The sequence below is a fragment of the Zosterops lateralis genome, assembly GCF_965231275.1.
Source record: "Zosterops lateralis genome assembly, chromosome: 5".
In the NCBI taxonomy this organism is placed as follows: domain Eukaryota; kingdom Metazoa; phylum Chordata; class Aves; order Passeriformes; family Zosteropidae; genus Zosterops; species Zosterops lateralis.
In genome coordinates, this window is record NC_139766.1 from 72,947,250 (window position 1) to 72,965,592 (window position 18,343).

The 18,343-nt window shown below is 47.0% G+C and overlaps 1 protein-coding gene across 1 annotated transcript in view; it reads right to left on the reverse strand.

Annotated features, from left to right (window-relative positions):
- Positions 1-18,343, reverse strand: part of ANTXR2 (ANTXR cell adhesion molecule 2) — an 80,295-nt gene that overhangs the window by 16,016 nt on the left and 45,936 nt on the right. The window contains exons 13-16 of the mRNA XM_083861841.1: positions 14,805-14,846; positions 14,157-14,252; positions 11,067-11,234; positions 10,100-10,180 (exon numbers count right to left, since the gene is read on the reverse strand). Coding sequence (XP_083717967.1) covers positions 10,100-10,180; positions 11,067-11,234; positions 14,157-14,252; positions 14,805-14,846 — 387 coding nt within the window. The remainder of the gene's footprint in view (positions 1-10,099; positions 10,181-11,066; positions 11,235-14,156; positions 14,253-14,804; positions 14,847-18,343) is intronic.

The window sequence follows — 18,343 nt, forward strand, 5'->3', positions numbered from 1 at the left end:
TGAAACTGGCTTTCCCAAATACAGATACAATTCCCGACTCTGGTGCTGGATTTTTGGTGGGATTTTGGGACATGGACCTGTTCTTTGGAAGCGTAGGTGAGAAACTGCAAAAAATGTGAAACACTGCATTTTTCTAAGCAAAACAATGGCTTTCCGTAGGATTAAGTAGTGTTGTGAGCACAAAAATGGAACACAAACACCTCTCAGCTGCTGGCCTGACCATGGCAGGTGGGGTGAAAATGGATAGAAATGAGGTCCAGGCAGCCTCTCCTCCTGAATCCATACACAAATCCTAATTTAACTGTGTTCACAGAATAAACCTAATGAGGATCCCCTCACACAGACAAAATTCCTTTGAGCAGCACCTCAGGCTGTACAAATTACATGCATTTTAAAACTAAAAACTGCAGTAATTTTAGCAGTTCTATGATTTTATAATGTAGAACTGTATCTTCACTCCTTGACTAGTAAGTTCTCTCCAACAAGTCTTATTCTGAGACTTTTAGTATAAGTTTTCAATTCCAAATGAGAAATTCCTTCAAATTCCTTCCAAGAAATTACCAGCATGTTATCAAGGAGAAGTGACTGCTGGTTTTACAAGACTAAGAATAAAGAAAATGCATAAGGAAATTGAACAGGCACAGGACAAGTGCACTTCATTTTTCTTGATTGGGAACTCAGCTCCTCCCTCAGTTGCTAAGCATTCAAATCCAGATTGAAAACTTTCAGCATAGGTAAACAGAAATAAGCCAATGGTGGCACCTCATCTGTGCAGGGAACAGCAGAGGCTAAAGCAGTTCCCCCACTGCCCAGCCTCAGCTCCCAGGTCACTCACTGCTACTCTCAGGTGGGCCCTGCCAGTGGGAGCAGTGGCTGAACAGTCTGGATCATGGCATTGACAACACTCCCAGATCAGACATTTTCAGACAGAAAATGCTGTCCCTGAACAGCGACGGCATTATTTTAATCTCTGTGTTCCTTTGGAATCAGCCTTGCTGCAGTTTCAGTCACTCATACACTGTCATCTGAATCACGGATCCCACTTGGCTGGGTATTCCCCTCTTTGCTTTGTTGAAAGGAAGAGAAAGAAACTGCAGCAAAAAGAGCCAGAAATAACACACCTGTGATCTGGCCTGTCCCCTCTACTTCCCATGGCTGGATGAGGGTCACACACCTGTGCTGTGCCCGGGCAGACACCCGTCTGAGTGCTGTGAACACCTTTGCCCCTCACAGAACACTTTCTAGAGGTGTCATCCCAGTGCCTCACTGGGCCAGGATGGGCCCGGGCCAGCTCCCAAGGCCATGGGGCCGTTGTAGCAAAGTGTGCAATTGCATTTTCAACATAATTAGGTGCCTAATTGTGCGCCTGGGCCTGGCTGCTGTATTTGCACGTGGACTTAATGATGATTTATTGAGGAGCTCTCTGGACACACCTCACTCTCCAGCCTGGCAGAGGCAGCCACAGGGTGAGAGGTGAGCCTGAGTACTGGCTTCTCTCCAGCTTTTATTTATATTGAACACCTGTTTCTCTTGGGGTTTTTAAACTGTTGGAGCAAAGGGAGAACTCCAGCTCCCAGTATCACTGGGAGACAAGCACACTGCTGCGCTAACGGCTGGGAAAAAGAGAAATTCCAGGGAAAAGGCCAAGGCCAGGCTAATAAATGAAATCTCCATGCAAGGCGTTCAAACAGTGCTGATGTTGAACTTGTCCAGTGGTGTGCTGTCAGGCAATAAGAACCTGCACCAGCCAAGGTCAAAAGGGATCTTCTTCCAAGACAGATAAATTCTCAATGTCCTCTCTCAGGATTATCCAGCTGCCTTTTAACTCAGAACTGCCTGAACTCTGACGCTGGAGTTCTCAGAGCCAGCTTAGCTGCACAGCCACATAGTTAGACACTTAATAGACAGAGCACTGTGAAAATATCTATTATTTCCCTTCAGTGAAACACTTTTTAACTACAGCATCCAATCACTCATTATGGCGTATGATGTCAAAAACATTTACTGCACAAGCAGAGATCTGTGTTTCTTTTGCCACAGACAATAAATCTTTAGTGTCTTCTCTTGCCATGCATCACTCCACTTGCTCTCAGGAGGCATCATACGCTTCTCTTTCCCTCTGCCTCTTCTAGCAAGGTCACTTTCCAGTGATGAAACAACTTTTCCAGAAGGTATAGTGTTCAATAATTAATACCTACTGATAATAGCTTCCCAAAGCAGTGCTTTAAAGCTCTAATGCTCATCACAGACCTGCAGTGGGAAGAACCCTTAAAATAGATCTGAGTAGCACATCTGAAAATATCAGCCTCAGGAACTGGGGTGCATGTGACCAAACTTACACCATGGAAACAGAGAGACCTGTAGCCCTGGTGGCATAGGAAGCCCAGCCCTGCCTCTTGCACCAGGCAGCATGGCAGAACTGCAGGTGTGAGCTGGTCAGGTCACCCTTGTGCACGTGCTCTGTCATCTCCCAAACATCTCCTGCTGCTCCTGCACACACGGATTCTGCAGGAACAGGGTCCCTAGTGGGAGAGTGCTTGGGAAGGTGTCCAGCTACAGGCGCTGAAGGCTCTGTGTGTGGTCAGACCATGAGTCACAGGTGGGAGACAGACCCTAACACCAGAGTGGCAGCAAGCCCAGAGCACCATTTCCCAACGCTGTTGCAGAGCTCCCTCCTCCCAGCCATCTCATTAGCACCAAACTGGCCTTTCCAGACCATCTCCAGTGACAGAAGCCTTTGACAAAAGCACAGCAAACGCTGTCCCTGAGCATGCACTGGACAAACCAGGGGATCAGTAGTTTCAGTGTTTCTCCTGGCTGACATAGGGCACATGGCTCAGCCTGAACACAGTAGGTGAGGCAGTTATTCATAAAACTGCTCTTCAGAGCCATCTCAAGAACAAAGCCTCTGTGCCACAACTTTCTACCTGAGCAGTGTGGTTCTTGATAAATGCAGGTGGGTTTATGTAGCTCATCCTAGACTAGTATAAGATCTCACTTGGCTTGGCTTTTGTCTGCATACGAGGTGAAATCTCTGCACCTTAAGCTCCACAACAAATAAGAATGTATTGATGGGAGAAAACCTGTTTTATGTTGCTCTTCTTTGGCACCAAATGCCCTTGTCACTGTTTTTACAGTTTAACTCTCCCATTTTTATCCCCTAGAAATGCAGTGTGAATCCCTTTACCTGGATCAGCAACCCTCTGCTCCCAGCTGGTACTCAAAGCTCACCAGGGGCATCTCTCCTTCCCCCTTCTGGCCATGGGTTTGTTTCATTATTAGGGGCTCACATCACCTCTGCACATGTGCCTCAGTTCCACCTGACCCTCAGGAGAGCCCCACTACTCTGCCCAGAGGACATACTGTATTTAAGGATGTATGGCCATGGCCCAGTGGGAAGGCACATCCTCTCTGTTGCGGGGGGTACACAACACACTGCGTTACTCCTGACTTCTTTGATCCAAAACCTAGCATTACTCTCCTTTCTCTAAGCAGAGCATTTATGGGTTTATAAACCAGGACAAACTGACATCAAACATATCCTGAGAAGTACCTTGGAGCATTCACAGAGTGCCAGCTGGGCATTTGGCTGGTGTGGAAGGAAAGGGCCTTAATTACAAGCAGCATAGGAAAAATTTAAGGAAAGAGGAAGAGTTCTCTCAGAGAATTCCCACAGTTCTAATGCACCAATTCCTGGGTACAATGGAAAAGTTATATCCATTATGTTCTCCTGATCCTTCAAACACCTTTCCTTTTTGTTGTAAATGTTGTTATCAGAGGGAAAAACCTTACTGAGCTGCCATAATCATGGAGCTGATTGGCCCTCACGATCTATAACCACCTGCTGGGGGCATGGCAATGTTACACCAGAGGAGACCAATTGCTGTTCCAGTGTGGAAGCAGGTGGGCTGGTATGGGCATTCCCATCACTGCCCTGGCCACTTCACTGGGGAGCCTTTGTCTAGAGCTGTTATTTTAGTAAAGGCACGACAGCAAATGGCCTGTGGCTGGACTGTGAGAGATACTCCAGGTTCAAGATGGGCACCCACAGCTCGCCAAGGGGGCAAACAGAGCCAGGTACAGGGCAGCAAGGAAGTCCTGAGAGACAGGAAGCAGCCCTGGGAAGAGGGGGTGCCTTCAGACATCTTCTCAGTCTCTCCTGGATGAGCATGGGGGTCCCAGTTACACTACTCAAGAGTTTCTGGGGGAATTCTCTTATTCAGGGGTGCTCGGCTGGGCTGGGAACATCCTTCCCAGAATGGAGTGATATCCTCAGAGATCTTGGCTCTGCTCTATGTTCAACTCTAAATAATCAATTTTCTTTTCGATCATGATATGCTTATTCTGCCCATCACTTTACAGCCTTTCCAGATTTTCACAGGTTCTATGTTTTACTATACTGAAAAATAAAACATCATCCATCTACTTGGGTACAGAAAGGTACAAAACATGCTACAAGCTCCTTTTGCACCTTCACTTCCCCTCTGCTCAGACAGGCACAGTTTGCATCCAGAAAGGGAACTTCTATTTCACACTAATAAAGAATTTCTGTTGTTTCACTGGAAAAAGCTGATAATGAACTTCAAGAAAATCTACTCCTTTTTCATTGGATCAAACTGTCTTACACTGCCAGGCGTGGCCTTCTGGACTAAGTAATAAAGACAGGGCAAGGCTGTGGGAGAAAACTGCAGACAAAAATGTGTCTGAGAAACAACCATTACCTAGGAAGGAGCAGTACTGAGCCCCAGAGCACCTGCGAAGCTGCAGCAGGGAAACACTGTTCTAGGAAGGCTGTCACCCCATCCCCAAGGTTGCATTCACAGACAGATGTGTCACCCATCCTGAGGCCAGGGACACTGCTCCTCTTCCTTGGTCATCTGTCCAGCACAGCTTGGAGCCTGGAAGGAGCTGAGCCACCTAAACTGCAGTGGTTGATCTCATGTAGCATTTGCCCACTAGTTCCTAGAAGTTACAGAAATCTTTTCATAGCGATTGGGAGGGGACACCCAACCTGTGTGCACCCACAAACCCTCTGTGACAGGGAGCAGCATCAGTAACCATCACTCCAAATTGCATTAACTTCCTTGGAGCCTGTGTTTAAATTGCAGGAGACTGTGATGCAGCCAGCTCACAGTCAATGGTTAGGAAATGTTCTGACTGGGGAACACCTGACCAGTTTAAAATGCAAACAGCTGAAGTGCTATGGGGGTTTTGTTAACGCTTTGTGGATCTGTAGTTCAGAATGGACTTAAACATGCAAAAACTGATTTCAGAACAAAAAGTAATTTTGAATTATGGGAATACAGTAATAAGATCAGAGGCAATAAATATAATTTTGGATCACTTTTTTCCTCTCTCTCCCCACTGTCTGCCTCTCCTATGCAGCAGTCACATCCAGCAGCATGTGTGCTGTAGTTCTTCCCAACTTTTGAAGAGCTGTAGGGGAAAACAGCTCCCTCCCCCTGCCTTCTTTTGGATAATGTTGTGCATGAAAGGATTAACATGTGCAACTGCTTGCAGGCTTTAGAGCCCTAGTTCAGACAGGGCCTGGGTGGGCACATCTGAGCATCCTCTGAATTCCAGTAGCTGCAGTTCACCACAGGTTTGTAACAACTCACCATAGGTGAGTGAACAAGCTCAGGCTGCCACAGCTATGGCAGGTGACACCACACCTGTGAGTTGAGACAGAAACTCACCTTCTAAAAACACCTTTTCCAAGGTGTTTTCACATGCCTTTGCTGTTGGTTAGAGGAGCAGAGCCCAGTGAAGTGACAGGGAAACCAGCCTAGTTCTGTTCACCTCATTCTGTCACCACCTCCCATCTCAGAGCCCGTCTGACTCTGGTCACTGATTTCCAGGATCACCTGACTGTTATATCAAGTATTTGTGCTGATTTCCTCCAAAATGGCAGTGGAACCACAGCTCAGACTTTTTAAAATGTGTAATGTCACTGTGGAAGAACACTGGGACCTCTCACTTAAATCTACCAAACCAAGAATGCCATTTGAACGCTTATCTACATAAATGGCACCTAAAATTGATCTGGATTAATATGCATATCAATATAAACAGAGGTATGTGAGTTCAACGTGTGGGAATGTAACCTTTGTGCAAGCTGTTTTTCATTTCCATCCCCTTTTGCTGAAGAGTGTGCAAATGGAAACGCTTCCTCGGCGCTCTGTGTGCGTTACCCATGCAAGCAGCTCCCATACAGCGATGTATGTATGCGTAAATTGTGTGAATGTAAATATAGATAGGCCATATGTCCCCAAAGTCCCAAAAGAGCATCTGATGTTGATATGTAGACAGTGTGTTAAGGACCTTCCTAATAAGCCAGATTAAAAACCTCTTGGCAATCAATTAAGATTAATGACAGAAGTCATTCTGTCTCCCCCTCCACTCGCTTCTCGGGCTGTTAAAACCCTGGGTTGGGAAACTTTAATCCTGTTATCTGCTGCCTCCTTCATCTGCAAAGCCTGGAGATTAGCTCAGCAGCCATTCCTGAATCCCGTCCAGCCGCTCGGACAGCTGCCCTGCACTGCCAGCTCACAGGGGAAGAATTATCTGGGCAGAGGAACGGGCCTGGTGCATCACTCTACTGCAGCTCACTCCATGAGAAAGGTGTCGTGAGAATGAGGAAAACAAATGTGTTGGTTGCTTAGGAATCCTGCATAGTGGAACAGTCAGTGATTACCAGCCCCTGCCCTGCCCAGCCCAAGGAAAGGTTTCCTTTGACTTGGCTTGGGGGGCTGCACTGCTCATGTACTGGCAGGGAAGCTGTGGGACAGCTATGGTACATCCATGCTGCCCCCAGCACTGGCATTCCTTTCTCCATGGCTGTCTCCCGTACCACATGGCAGGTTGGTTTCTTCCTGCTCTCTGATTCCTACCAATTCTCACAAGGGATGAGTCCCGAAGGCTAGTTTAAGAGAGCAGCAGACTCATCTGTACCAAGGGAGGCAGTGCCAAGAACTGCTGCCTACATAGTTGGGAAAATATCCCTGTTTCTCCTGACACCAGCACAACATCCTCTCTTCAGCAAGATGATCCCTCCCACTTCCACTGACTTACAGCAAATCCAACTGCCAGGAGAGCCACTCTAGTCAGGATGGGCACCTGCCAGGCAGCCAGCCAGAGCCTCCTGAAAGCAGCTCAGGTTACAGGGCAAGGCTGTGACTCCAGTGACCAGGAGCTTCCTTTGGGAGGGAGCACTGCTATCCACATCTTGCACATGCAGAATGTATTACTTTTGTATTATGCAGAGCTGCTCAAAAGTAACATTTTAAACAGATGTTTGTGTTAACTCTGCAGCACTTATTAGAAAAGACCTTTAAAGCAGGTAAATACTAACACGCTTAAAATCAAAACCAACTGTTTTTCTTTCTAAAAGGCTGGTTTGTACATGGAAGTACAAGCTGGAAGCATTCTACAGTTCTCCTCTCTTTTGATTCTTCTAGAACGAAGTACAGTCTTTGTTTTCTTTTACCACTGACTCCTATTTCTATCCCGATGGGGCAAAATCTTCACTACAAACATCATGCTGTTTGTGGACTTAAAGACATTTGTGTGCATAAATGCGCACAGGATCAGAGTCTCAGCCACCATCACGTTACAGCAAGCTCAGACAAAGAATCTAAACCAGTTATTATCACCTCTTGGTGCCAAACTATGACTTGGAAAACAAACACAAGGATTTAGAAGAAAATCCAGGCCCCTGAGGCTGGCATTGTGCCTCTGTGCCAGGCTGTGTTTCTGGGCAGACTCAGATTCCTGGGAAAAGAAGTTCAGTACAGACCCTTGGACACTAAACTGGTTCATCAGAGTAGCCCAGACTGCTGTGGCTCAGTCTTCTTTGCCCCTTTAATAACGAAAAGGAAGTAAGTCTAGCTAGGAGCACAGACACAGGGTAATGCATCATTTATAAATTACCTTGTTAGCGCAGAAAACACCACATGGCTCTGCAGCCGAAATCTCCTGCTGCGGACTTGCTCTGTTTGATGGGAGCCTTTCAAAAGCGCTTGTGGCTTAATGGAGGCTGTTTGTGGGGCCCTCAATCCATACCTGCTGTCCTCGTCCCTCACTGGGAGCCTGGCGCAGCTGCCGTGGTGTGCAGCTGTCTCTGAAGTGGCTGCGTGTCCTCAGCCCCCAGCACAGCCAGCCCATGTTGGATCTCTGGATTTGTGCCTGAGGCGAGCTGGGGAGCAGCTGTGTCCAAGCTATGCTACCTTTAGTGTTGCAGCCGCCAGGCCCCATGTGCCCCGGCCTGCCCCGCACTCCTGCGGCCACCACACAGCTGTGCCTACAGCCTGCTCGGTGTGCCCACATCTGCCCACTGCCCACCTCTGGCAGCTGTGGCTCCCAGGGCTTGAGCCACACTGGCAGCCTCCCAGTATGGCCCTCGCACCACCTGCCACACGGCACAGCCAGGACAATGCAGGGATGCACAAACAGCTTGCTCTCCTTTGATATTTCATGCCTAAATTTCAATTGCCTGATCAAGGACTCAAATTCAGCAGTGAATTCTTGGAACGTCTATGGAACTGATGAGTCCTTAAACAGTAACAGAAAGATGATGAAACAGAACAACTCCACGGCTCTGTGTGTTTGTGTGTGTGTAGATGTGTGTGTCTCCCCTGCACACGAGTGTGCTGACACTCACCAGGAGCTGGCCCACCACAGGATCTCCACCCAGTGTGTTAGGAACAAGGAAAAAGATACCATTTTTTCCCCAAGACAGCAAACACTGTGCAGACAGAAATGGCACTCTGCAGTGACACAGGTCACATCTGACTCACCACTCCTTTAGGTACAAATATCACTCCTTTTCCCTTGAGACACCACTGTTTTTCACAAGCCGAGGTGCTGGCCAGTGTTGCTCTTGTCAGTCCCAGGGAAGGCAGGTATCTGACTGCACAATGGCTCAGGAAGGCCTACCCCGAGGGCAATCCTTACAGTAACTCCCTGCCTTTAGGGGCAGAAATTCCCAAAAACAGGGCCTGACTGACGCTTTTTTAGCCTTTTAAGGCACCACTTCTATGTTCCTGTTTACATTGAATTTACCTGTTAAACTTGTATTGTGCCATGTATTGTGTGTGTAGATTTGCTGTTGTTATTGCTGCTCCATGTCACAGACATCATTCATGCAAACAGTGGCTAACCTGCCAAGGTAATAATGCTAACAGCTGTATCCAGCTGTGCTCTCCACCTGCAGCATGGCACTTGGCCATTCTGCTGTTTCCAACACTTGTCTTACCTTAGTCTCACCTCTTCATCCTTTTGAACAGCACCGAACTTCACCCCCAAGAAAATAATCAAAATTCCCATTACCTCCCATTCTACCACGTGTAAGTTCTCTCATCCTTTTATGTGGCCCTCATGTTTTATGGTGCATAGACAGTGTTCCTGCACAACAGTCTTCTGTAGTACGTGAGACTGTGACCTGCTGCTATCCTATTTAAAGGAAAGCATTTGCTCCTATGGCTCTTCCCAAGTGCCACAGACAGGAAGCTGAGTGGGCCCAGGAGGTAAATGCTGACATTCAAAGTGATACTTTCCTGAGGAGAAGCAATCAAAAATACTTGATCTGGTTTCATTATCAGAGGTGAAAACAGCAGCTCTGTGTCCTCATCAGAGCAGCATTTGGGAGAGAGGCCCCTTTTTCAGTGGCCACAGATACTCCAGGAGAAAAGATTGTCTGAGAAACATATTTCCTCAACTTTTTGTTCTGTGAAAGATGCCATTGGTGTGGAAGTACAAAGCTCTAGGAAGCAACTTGCATGGACATTATTGCCAGCCTCTACTCTTACAAACAGCTGAGTCTGAAAGCAATTTGTGTGCCTGTGACAGAGATTACCCTGCACAAGGCTGTGTTCCTGTTCTCCATCTGAGCACATACCACATCCAGCTCCCCTCCCTCTGCCTCCGGGAGCCCCGTGTTGGCACCATGTCTCCAGGCCGGTGACACACCCTTTTTGCCACACAGATTGCCTGGTGTGTCACCCTTCCTGCTGTGCCGCGCCGGTGGCTCTCTGCCCCCCACACCAGAGTTGCCGGGCTGGCTGTGGCCTGACCCCTCGTCGACTGCGCACCGCACACCCACCTGGTCTCCTTGCTGAGGCCTCATCAGCGAGACTCTGTCGTACTGGCGCCGCAGCAGCGCCCACAGCGCATCCAGCCGGCCCTGTGGGGACACAGCAGGCTCAGTCAGGGGGCAGCAGCACACCCCACCTGCATGGGGGCTGCCTGGGGGCATTCCAGGGACCTGGAGTGCCACAACAGAGCACCACTTCCCTGGAGCCAGGGAAGCAGAGCTAAGCCTGGCCTGCATCCCCTGCATCCACTGTGGTGCTGCTCTTGCCCACCTGGAGTGCCAGGGAAGGCCCTCACCTGCCTGGGTAGCGAAGCTGGTTAGGAGTATCCCACTCTGCACAGATAGTATCAGACCTTGCCTGTGTATCTGGACATCATGGCTTCAGGGATTTCTGGGGTCAGAAAGGTCTCGCAGGCACTTGGGAAGACAGAAGTATCCAGAGTCCCAGCTACACCTGTTTGTTTTCTGCTCTTAACAACCAAAAGGCAAGGTATTTACAGACCTACCCACCGCTTGTAAGCAGTGCTTGCACTTTGTTTGCAGGTGACTCAGAGCACCATTCTTATGAGCCAGATAGAACAATTTGCTTTCTGTCAGACTTCTTGCATTACATTGTTTTATATAATTTTTGCTTTTCTTGCTTTGTCATGACAATGTGTGTTTAAACTTAGTGTAGCAGCTACAAACTGTGTTTTGGGTTTAATTAGCTCTACTAAGCCAACAAAGCCCCCACAGATTTTAATGCTCTCAATATGTCCCTTTTTAAGCAGAGGCAAACAGAATGTGGTAGTAATGATCAAGTACTGCATTTAGGACTACAAACTGCTCCTGCTCATCAGGAATCTGATGAGTAGGTGTTCCCTTCAAGAATAGCACATTACACTTGAATGGGAACGCTTGGAAAGTAACTCAGAGCTCAGCCTGCACAAAGAATCCAGCCCTTAGTAATAAATCATACCAAAGACCAAACAGATACCTTGATTGGTGTGTACCACTTCTGCTGCATGGCTGGTGAGGTAGGCTTTCGTTTAGGTGGTTTAGGGTGAATAGGTTCTTCAGGTTCTTCTGGGAGTTTCACCACAGCATTCTTTGCTTTTTCCAACCTGGCCCCTTCTTCTGTGGAGCCTTTGTCGCCCCAGCGCACCTGAGGAAAGGCAGAGTTCAGGTGTGAGTGCACCTCAGGGCAGGGAAACTGTTGAAAATAACAGAGAATAAATCTGGAAGAGCGCTGGATAAACAAGAGAGGAGGTACTGAGAAGAACACTACCTCTCCATTATGATAACAAAAGTCTTAGGTAAATGTCTGTAAATAAGACACAGCAGTGAAAGAAAATCCTATCTTGCTTTACACGGGCTGTACAGGAGACAGGGAATCTGTGAAATCTTTTCTAAGTAATGATAAAAATATATAATTTCCACTTCTTATTTATCCTAAAATACCAGACCTTAATCTGACACCCATAAAAGCCAAGATTTCTGAACTCAGGTCTCCTATCCCAGAGAGTTTTTGAGAACCCCAGTGCAGATGTAATGTGATGCTTGGGCAGGTTTGAGCAGAAGCTCCTTGAACCTGCTCAGGTTTCCATGTTGTCCTGCAGGAAGATACACACTGGAGAAGTGTAGATGAAGCAGTCTAACCTGCCTAAGTGCATGTAGAACATACATGTAGAATATGTAGCAATGTGTACATTAATCACTGCTCCAAGTGTATAAAAAATAGAGAGAGTTGAAAGAGAAGGAAACCTGAATTATCACTATCGGACAGACAGACACATATTCCTACTTCCATACAGGTTATACTCACTGTGCTCTGGAGATGAAATACATTATCCTGCTAAGAGGGATGATTCACCTTGATACAGGAATCCCATTTTACCTTGTAACTGGAAGCACCGTGCAGCAATCTGAGCAGGAGTGTTTGCTGTACTGCACACAGAAACAAGCCTGGCCAAGGCTGTTCCCTTCTCATTTGAAAAGGAACAGCTAAAAGCTGTGGCTGGAGTTTGAGAGTCATTAGTAAAAGTGGCCTGGATCATTTCAGCAAGACTTGCCATAATCATGCCATTTGCTGTGATCTGGCCTGCCAGGAGGCCTCTGTACACCTGTGTCTTTCACTGTGATCAATGGTACTTTTACAGGGATTGTCATGTGGCTACTAAAATGTATTTTAAACACTGTTAAAATCATTAGATGGTGGATCTCTCACTGAAAAAATTACATTCTCTTTCAGACAGAAGCCACTTCACACAGAAGAAACCAGAAGTGATGGAGTCTGACCACCCAAATATAAAAATGAATTGATTGTAACAGGTGGGGTCTGCCAATGACATCACAAAACTTTATAGCAATGCCAAAAGACAGAGCTAGGAGAGCAAACAGCCCTGCCCAAGCTATCTGGGACTGTCACAGAGGGATGGAGCTAGTGGGGAAGGCAGAAGTGGATGGGTACCTGCCCCAGCGCAGGAGTGGGAAGTGCAAGGGTGCCAGTTCACTCCCTTCTCCAGAAAGGGAAGCTGCCAGAGGAATCAAGCTGCTGAAAGAATGGCAGAAGAAAAGAGGCCAGAGAAGCAATAAAAACTCCTGTAGGAGCATCCGCGGGTCCCATCTTTCCCAACAGACTCCACTGCCACATGGACTGCAAACATAGAAGAAATGTCATGACTGGGCCAGCAAGTTTATCACTGGCCATGGCACAGATACCATCTTTAGCTGCCAAACAATCTCCCTTGGGGTGTGTTTTCTTTTGCTTGTGCCCTGACTCCCCAAAGGAGCAGCATGCTCTTCTGAGCCAGGAGAGCTGTGAGGCCTGTCCTGCTTTCCCAACAGCCTGAGCCCATCTTCCCAGTCCCAGTCCCAGACACAGCAGAGCAGAGGTGAAACTCCCCAGTCAAACCTGGAAGCACTGACCATCAGTGCCCAGCCAGACCTGTCACTGCTCTGGTGTCCCAGGGGACAGAGAGAGCCACAGCTCCACAGAAGGGGGGCTTTTTTCAAGGGCCCTTGATTACGCTGGCAGGAATTTCAGTTGCTTTACATCTTTAGCCCTTAGTCCTGCATAAAATTCCTACCACAGATGAAAAGGTTTTCTAACCTAATCATCAGTTTCTACCCTCATTTGCATTTTTGCCATGGGCTGAACATCTTTCTTTGTGGTCCTGATGTCACTTGTGTTCATGAGGTTTCTGCTCCATTGTGCAGGATCCCATTTGGGAGCCCTTCCTGGAGGCTATCATAGTTTCCTCAAATCCAGCCTTGTCATTTTTGATGTTGGAAAGCATTTCCTAGTTTGCCTCTAAAAAACGCTGTACAAAATGTTTGCTTTTTGTGAAATCTGAAGCTCTTCTAAATTAGCAATTCTGAACTGCTGAAGAAAATGCATATAAGCAACATAGCTTCAAACCTGCACGTTCTGCTTCTGCATTTAAAAAGTACTCAAGCACAGCTGGTTAGGCCAATCCCTTTAAAGTTTCATCAGCACACCTCAGTATGGCCTAGGTGAGTGTTTCAGACAGAGACAGCTTCCTGGACTGCAGTTAGAAACTGCTTTGTACATTCCATATAGACTGACTTCACTACAAAACCTGCCATAAGGATGTGCCCATAAGGATGCACATTCTTCATTCTGTTTTAATTAACATGATGCTATCATGTCTCTTCAAAGACAGGCTCTGTTGTCGCTGTGAGTCCCTCTGGGATCAAGCCTCTCCTCAGCGTCACCATTGTCAGCGCATTTGGCTGGCCCACACTTGGGGGACTTATGTTTCACTGTAATTCCTTCCAAAACACGCAGAAAAGGCTCTCACTCTCTCATTAGCTTGATGGAAAGAGCATGTCTTGAGGCAGCTATTTAAAGTCCCAGACAAATGGAACTACTGAAAGCTGTTCTTTCAGAGGCAAGGTCAGAATTGTTCGATATGGTAACGAATTTTCCAAGGGTTATGCCAGTGGAAAGACAAGCACACATTATGGCCTTGTATTTTCAGTGCACTTTCAAGTCTTTGTTTCCACACTTGAAGCCTCATAGAGCTTGTGTGTAAGGGAACTGCCACCTCCAAATCATACCAACCTCCATCCTTTTAATTCCCCCAACTCCTCGACCACCGTAGTAGGAAGCATCCACCGTGGGCCACTTCTTGGAAGGCAAGGGCTCCTGTTCTTCTTCCTGTAAGTACATTCAAATGATATTTACTTTTAAAAGACACTTACACACACACACTGAATGTCTTTTCCATGTATTTCACTGGAGTTCCTGGAGCGTACCCTGTTGGTTGTGAAAGCAGTGCAAACACTGAGGACAGCAGAGCCTCCAGTGTATTACTGCGTTACTGCCCATAAGAGGGAGAGGAATTCCCTTATAAGGGGAGTTCTTTAGTGATTGGAATGACAAAGCTGGGGGGAAATGCTGCCTAAGTCCTACATGAATCTTTAGATGTTGGACAAGGGCTATTCAGGCTTTCGGCTTTCAATGCAGAATGTGAAAAACAAAGCTATCTTGGAATAAAGGCCCTGTGATCTGGGCTTAATTCAGGCCACACTGAGCTGAGACAGAGCAGAGATCTGGACTTTGGCAACTCTGTTCTCTACTGAAGGTGTCCCCTGGGGCAGTCCTTTCTCTGGCAGCACTTGGACAAGGAGCCGGACACGCAGTGCACAGGGAAGCACAGGAGTGGTTACCTGTGAGCAGTGTGGTAAGATTTGCACCATCAGACCATACCTCTTTTGGGGCTGGCAGAGGTGGAGGAGGATCCTTAATGACCTGAAAGAGCCAAACAGGAAAGAATAAGGTCCTGCACTGGCAGTAGCCATAGGCAACAGACCACAGTAAGAGTGACCTGTTTCCACTCAAGCCCCCATGAACACCAGCGAGCTGGTAGCCTTTGCTGCCCCCCTCCCCTGATGAACATCCATCAGCGAGGCCTTCTGGAAATTACCACCATCCGTCTGCCAGAACCTGCCATCCCTGGCCTGGAGACACTCTGGGCAGACGTGTCTGCCACCATGCTTCCTGGCCGGATGAGCCTCAGCCGCTGTGAGGAACAGCCAATGCCAAGACCCCTCAGAGTCCTTGAGCAATCCTGGAGAAAAAGTGTCTGAGGCCTGTGTGAAGTCCATGGGCTGAGCTGCTGCTACTGCTGCTGTGCTGCTGGGGAGTCTCTGGCCCAGTGACAAGTGTGAAATGCCTTCACCTCAGCTCGGGCTTCACCTCTGGATGTCCCGGACACTTCCGCAGCCCTCTCATTTCCCACCTCCCAGCTCCATGACTGTGCAGTGCCTGCACTGCAGTCAAACTCCCACACTTCTGACACTGCTCCGGGTGAGGCCCACTCCCGAGAGCATTTTTTACACCTCTATTTAAATCTCTTCTACAGTCTCTTCCCATTCCCTTTGTCACATCCACACTGTAAAGCTCAGAGAATGCCCAGCACTGACAGACCCAGTAGGGGAGAGGCAGGCAAGGGACTCTCTTCACTGATTTAGCTCAAAACTGAATATAGAGCCATTCCTCCATGAGAAAATCAGGTTTGCAAGCTAACAGTAAGTTCTTTGGTGACAACATTGGACCATGTTTTGGGCTTGGGTATTGTCTGGAAGTTGCTAAAAAAAACCCCACCATGAATATCAAGGAGTCTGTTCTTGCTATGCCTTGATATTACATAAACTTATCCAAAACTGTTCATGCTGACAAACACCTCAATCTAATACAGGTTTTAAGCAACTTAATTGAAATATGCCTTATTTTATTCACTCTGTGCTATCTAATTTTAGTACTTCCATTAAACACTGCCTATGAATAATATCACTGCAGAGACGGTCAGCATAATACATGAAAGAAACATTAGCATTTTCCATCTTGATTTACATTTCAGTTCTCAGTGCCACCCAAATAGTTACTACTGACTGCCTAAACAAACTATGGACTTTCAGCACTGCATAAAGGAATTCTGACCAATAGGAGAAATAACTCATGGCACCCCTCATACCAGTTTTCCACAGCCCTTCAGGTTTAAGATACAGAATGGCTCATTTGTCAAGCTCAGAGTGATTTGGGTGGGTTGGAAAGTGACCTGTGGATTTCAACTAGACATCCCTTTGCTGTTAGAATGTTGCAAAACCATGCCAGACATTACTTTTCTTTAAATCATTATGAACACTTTTTCTCCCCAGCCATCAGGAATTTCCAGCATACTTAACAGAAAGTAATTATTTAATTAGTGAAACATTCCTGACAGCTACACTGGAATTATTACCCTAACTTTACATGAAACAACAACACAGAGGGATCATGGGACAGATCCTGAGAGATACTTGGATGCTGAGTAGGATTTCCCAAAGCCTGGAGATATTTCATTCTCACTGAAAGCAATTAGGAGACTGGAAACAGTAAAGCAGCACTTTCACTCAAGGAAGGGCCACCTTATCTACTTTCTGTCCTTATTTCCATTTCACCGTCCCTAACCATCATCTCAAAACAGTCTCTTTCTCTGTCAGGCCTGTAGACTGTACAGGAGAAGGTCCTCCTAGGTAGATTTGTATGTACCCATATGAAATGCACTGCCCTTTCTTTGCCCAGCAAAGCTCTCTATGATGAGGGATGGAATTCCTGTGGTCCTGTGCCCATTGGGGATGTAGGAATCACAATTCCCACCCTGGACAATCAAGGGAAACCTAACTTGTTTGAGCTCACTGTGGCTTCCTGAGGCAATAGTCAATGGCAGCTTTTGCTCATCTCCTCAAGTGGAGGATCTAATCCTGTGCCAGCTCCTGAACTCCCTGAAATGTAAGGGGAAAATCAGTTTAAAGCCAAGCAATCCATTAATTAGCTGTTATTTCTAATGGCTTCAGAAAATGAAACTTGTTTTAAAAGTGACAGTGGTGTGAGAAAATAATCTGCTTTGAGTAGCAGCTCCTCACCCTGCTGACAGCACTGGAATGTCAATGCCTGCATCCTTATGCTTCCACAGGCTCTCACACTCATACACGAATCACACGTGCACACACAAGGATTCATTTCAATCATGTGATATTCCAAGTGAAGTCAATAGAAAGCTGTTTATGAAAAAGAGAAATCCAAGGGACACGTGCAGCTCTGCATGGAGCTGCACACAAACTGCACAGAGGAAGACCAGACTATTGTAAATTAACTTCTCCTGAGCAGGATTCAGATTGTTTCAATGACAAAGCCTCTGAATAACACTGCCATAATCCTCATGGAGAGATGGGCGGCTTCCTCAGTTTGTTTGGTTTTATCATCAGCCTCTCTGGGCAAAGCTCCATCTCATTTAGTGAGTTTCAAAGAATGACAGTTTGAGTTTGGAGAAGAGCTGATTTCTTTTTAAAAATCATTAAAAAAAAGAAGAAGGAGTTGGTGCTTGAGGCAGCAGTGCCTCTGATCCACTCATTAACTCTTCTCTGCCGCTACATGATGTGGGCATTAGGAGACGTCAGCACAAACCCTACAGCCAGCTTGCTGTAATTATATGTTCCACAGTGAGGGACAAGTGACAGAGCTGTCATAGTGAAACCCTTGAAAGCGGGGGACAAGGAAGGACAAGGAAGAGGAGTGCCCCTGCCCCACTCTCTGAGTGTCCATGGGACTCATACCATGGAATGTTGTGAGACCGAGCCCCAGCCAGGATGGAGCTGGGCCCGCAAGCAGAGGGCAACACACCTGCCTGGTTCTTGTCTGACCACAACACCCTGTACCTCTCTTTTGCATCGGAATCTGATTCCTGTGCTCCTGCTCTTTGTTCCAGGAAACCAGGTGCTGTACTCTGCTAGGGAAGCAGAGGCAGAGGAAGGGAAGAGCAGTACTACCTGGCCCTAATGCTGCCTCTCTCCTCAGGAATGCTGCCCCAAAGCCCAGGACACAAGTGGCCCTTCCAGGTGATGGATGTTCAAGCCTCATGTGCAGGAGAGAAGGGCAGGAGCTGAGGCACAGCACAAGGACCAGCCAGCAAAACCAGAAGGAAGGGTCAGTATTCCAAAGTAGGTTCAGTGCAACAGCATGTAGGCTTGCAATTCAGGAGTGTCCTAGCAAAGAGGCCTAAGATTACCTTTTCTTTTGAAGTAACAAGTAGTATCCACAAGAGGTGGGAGGAAACACAGAGGGCACAAACATTTGAAGAATTATGGTTTTATAAGGCTGGAAATTGATAATATTAGAACTGTCCACTGGACTGCTTCATGTAGGCATTTTAACTTACAAAGCTGGTTTATGAAGCAAGATTGGTTTTTTTAAAATTTACTTTATTA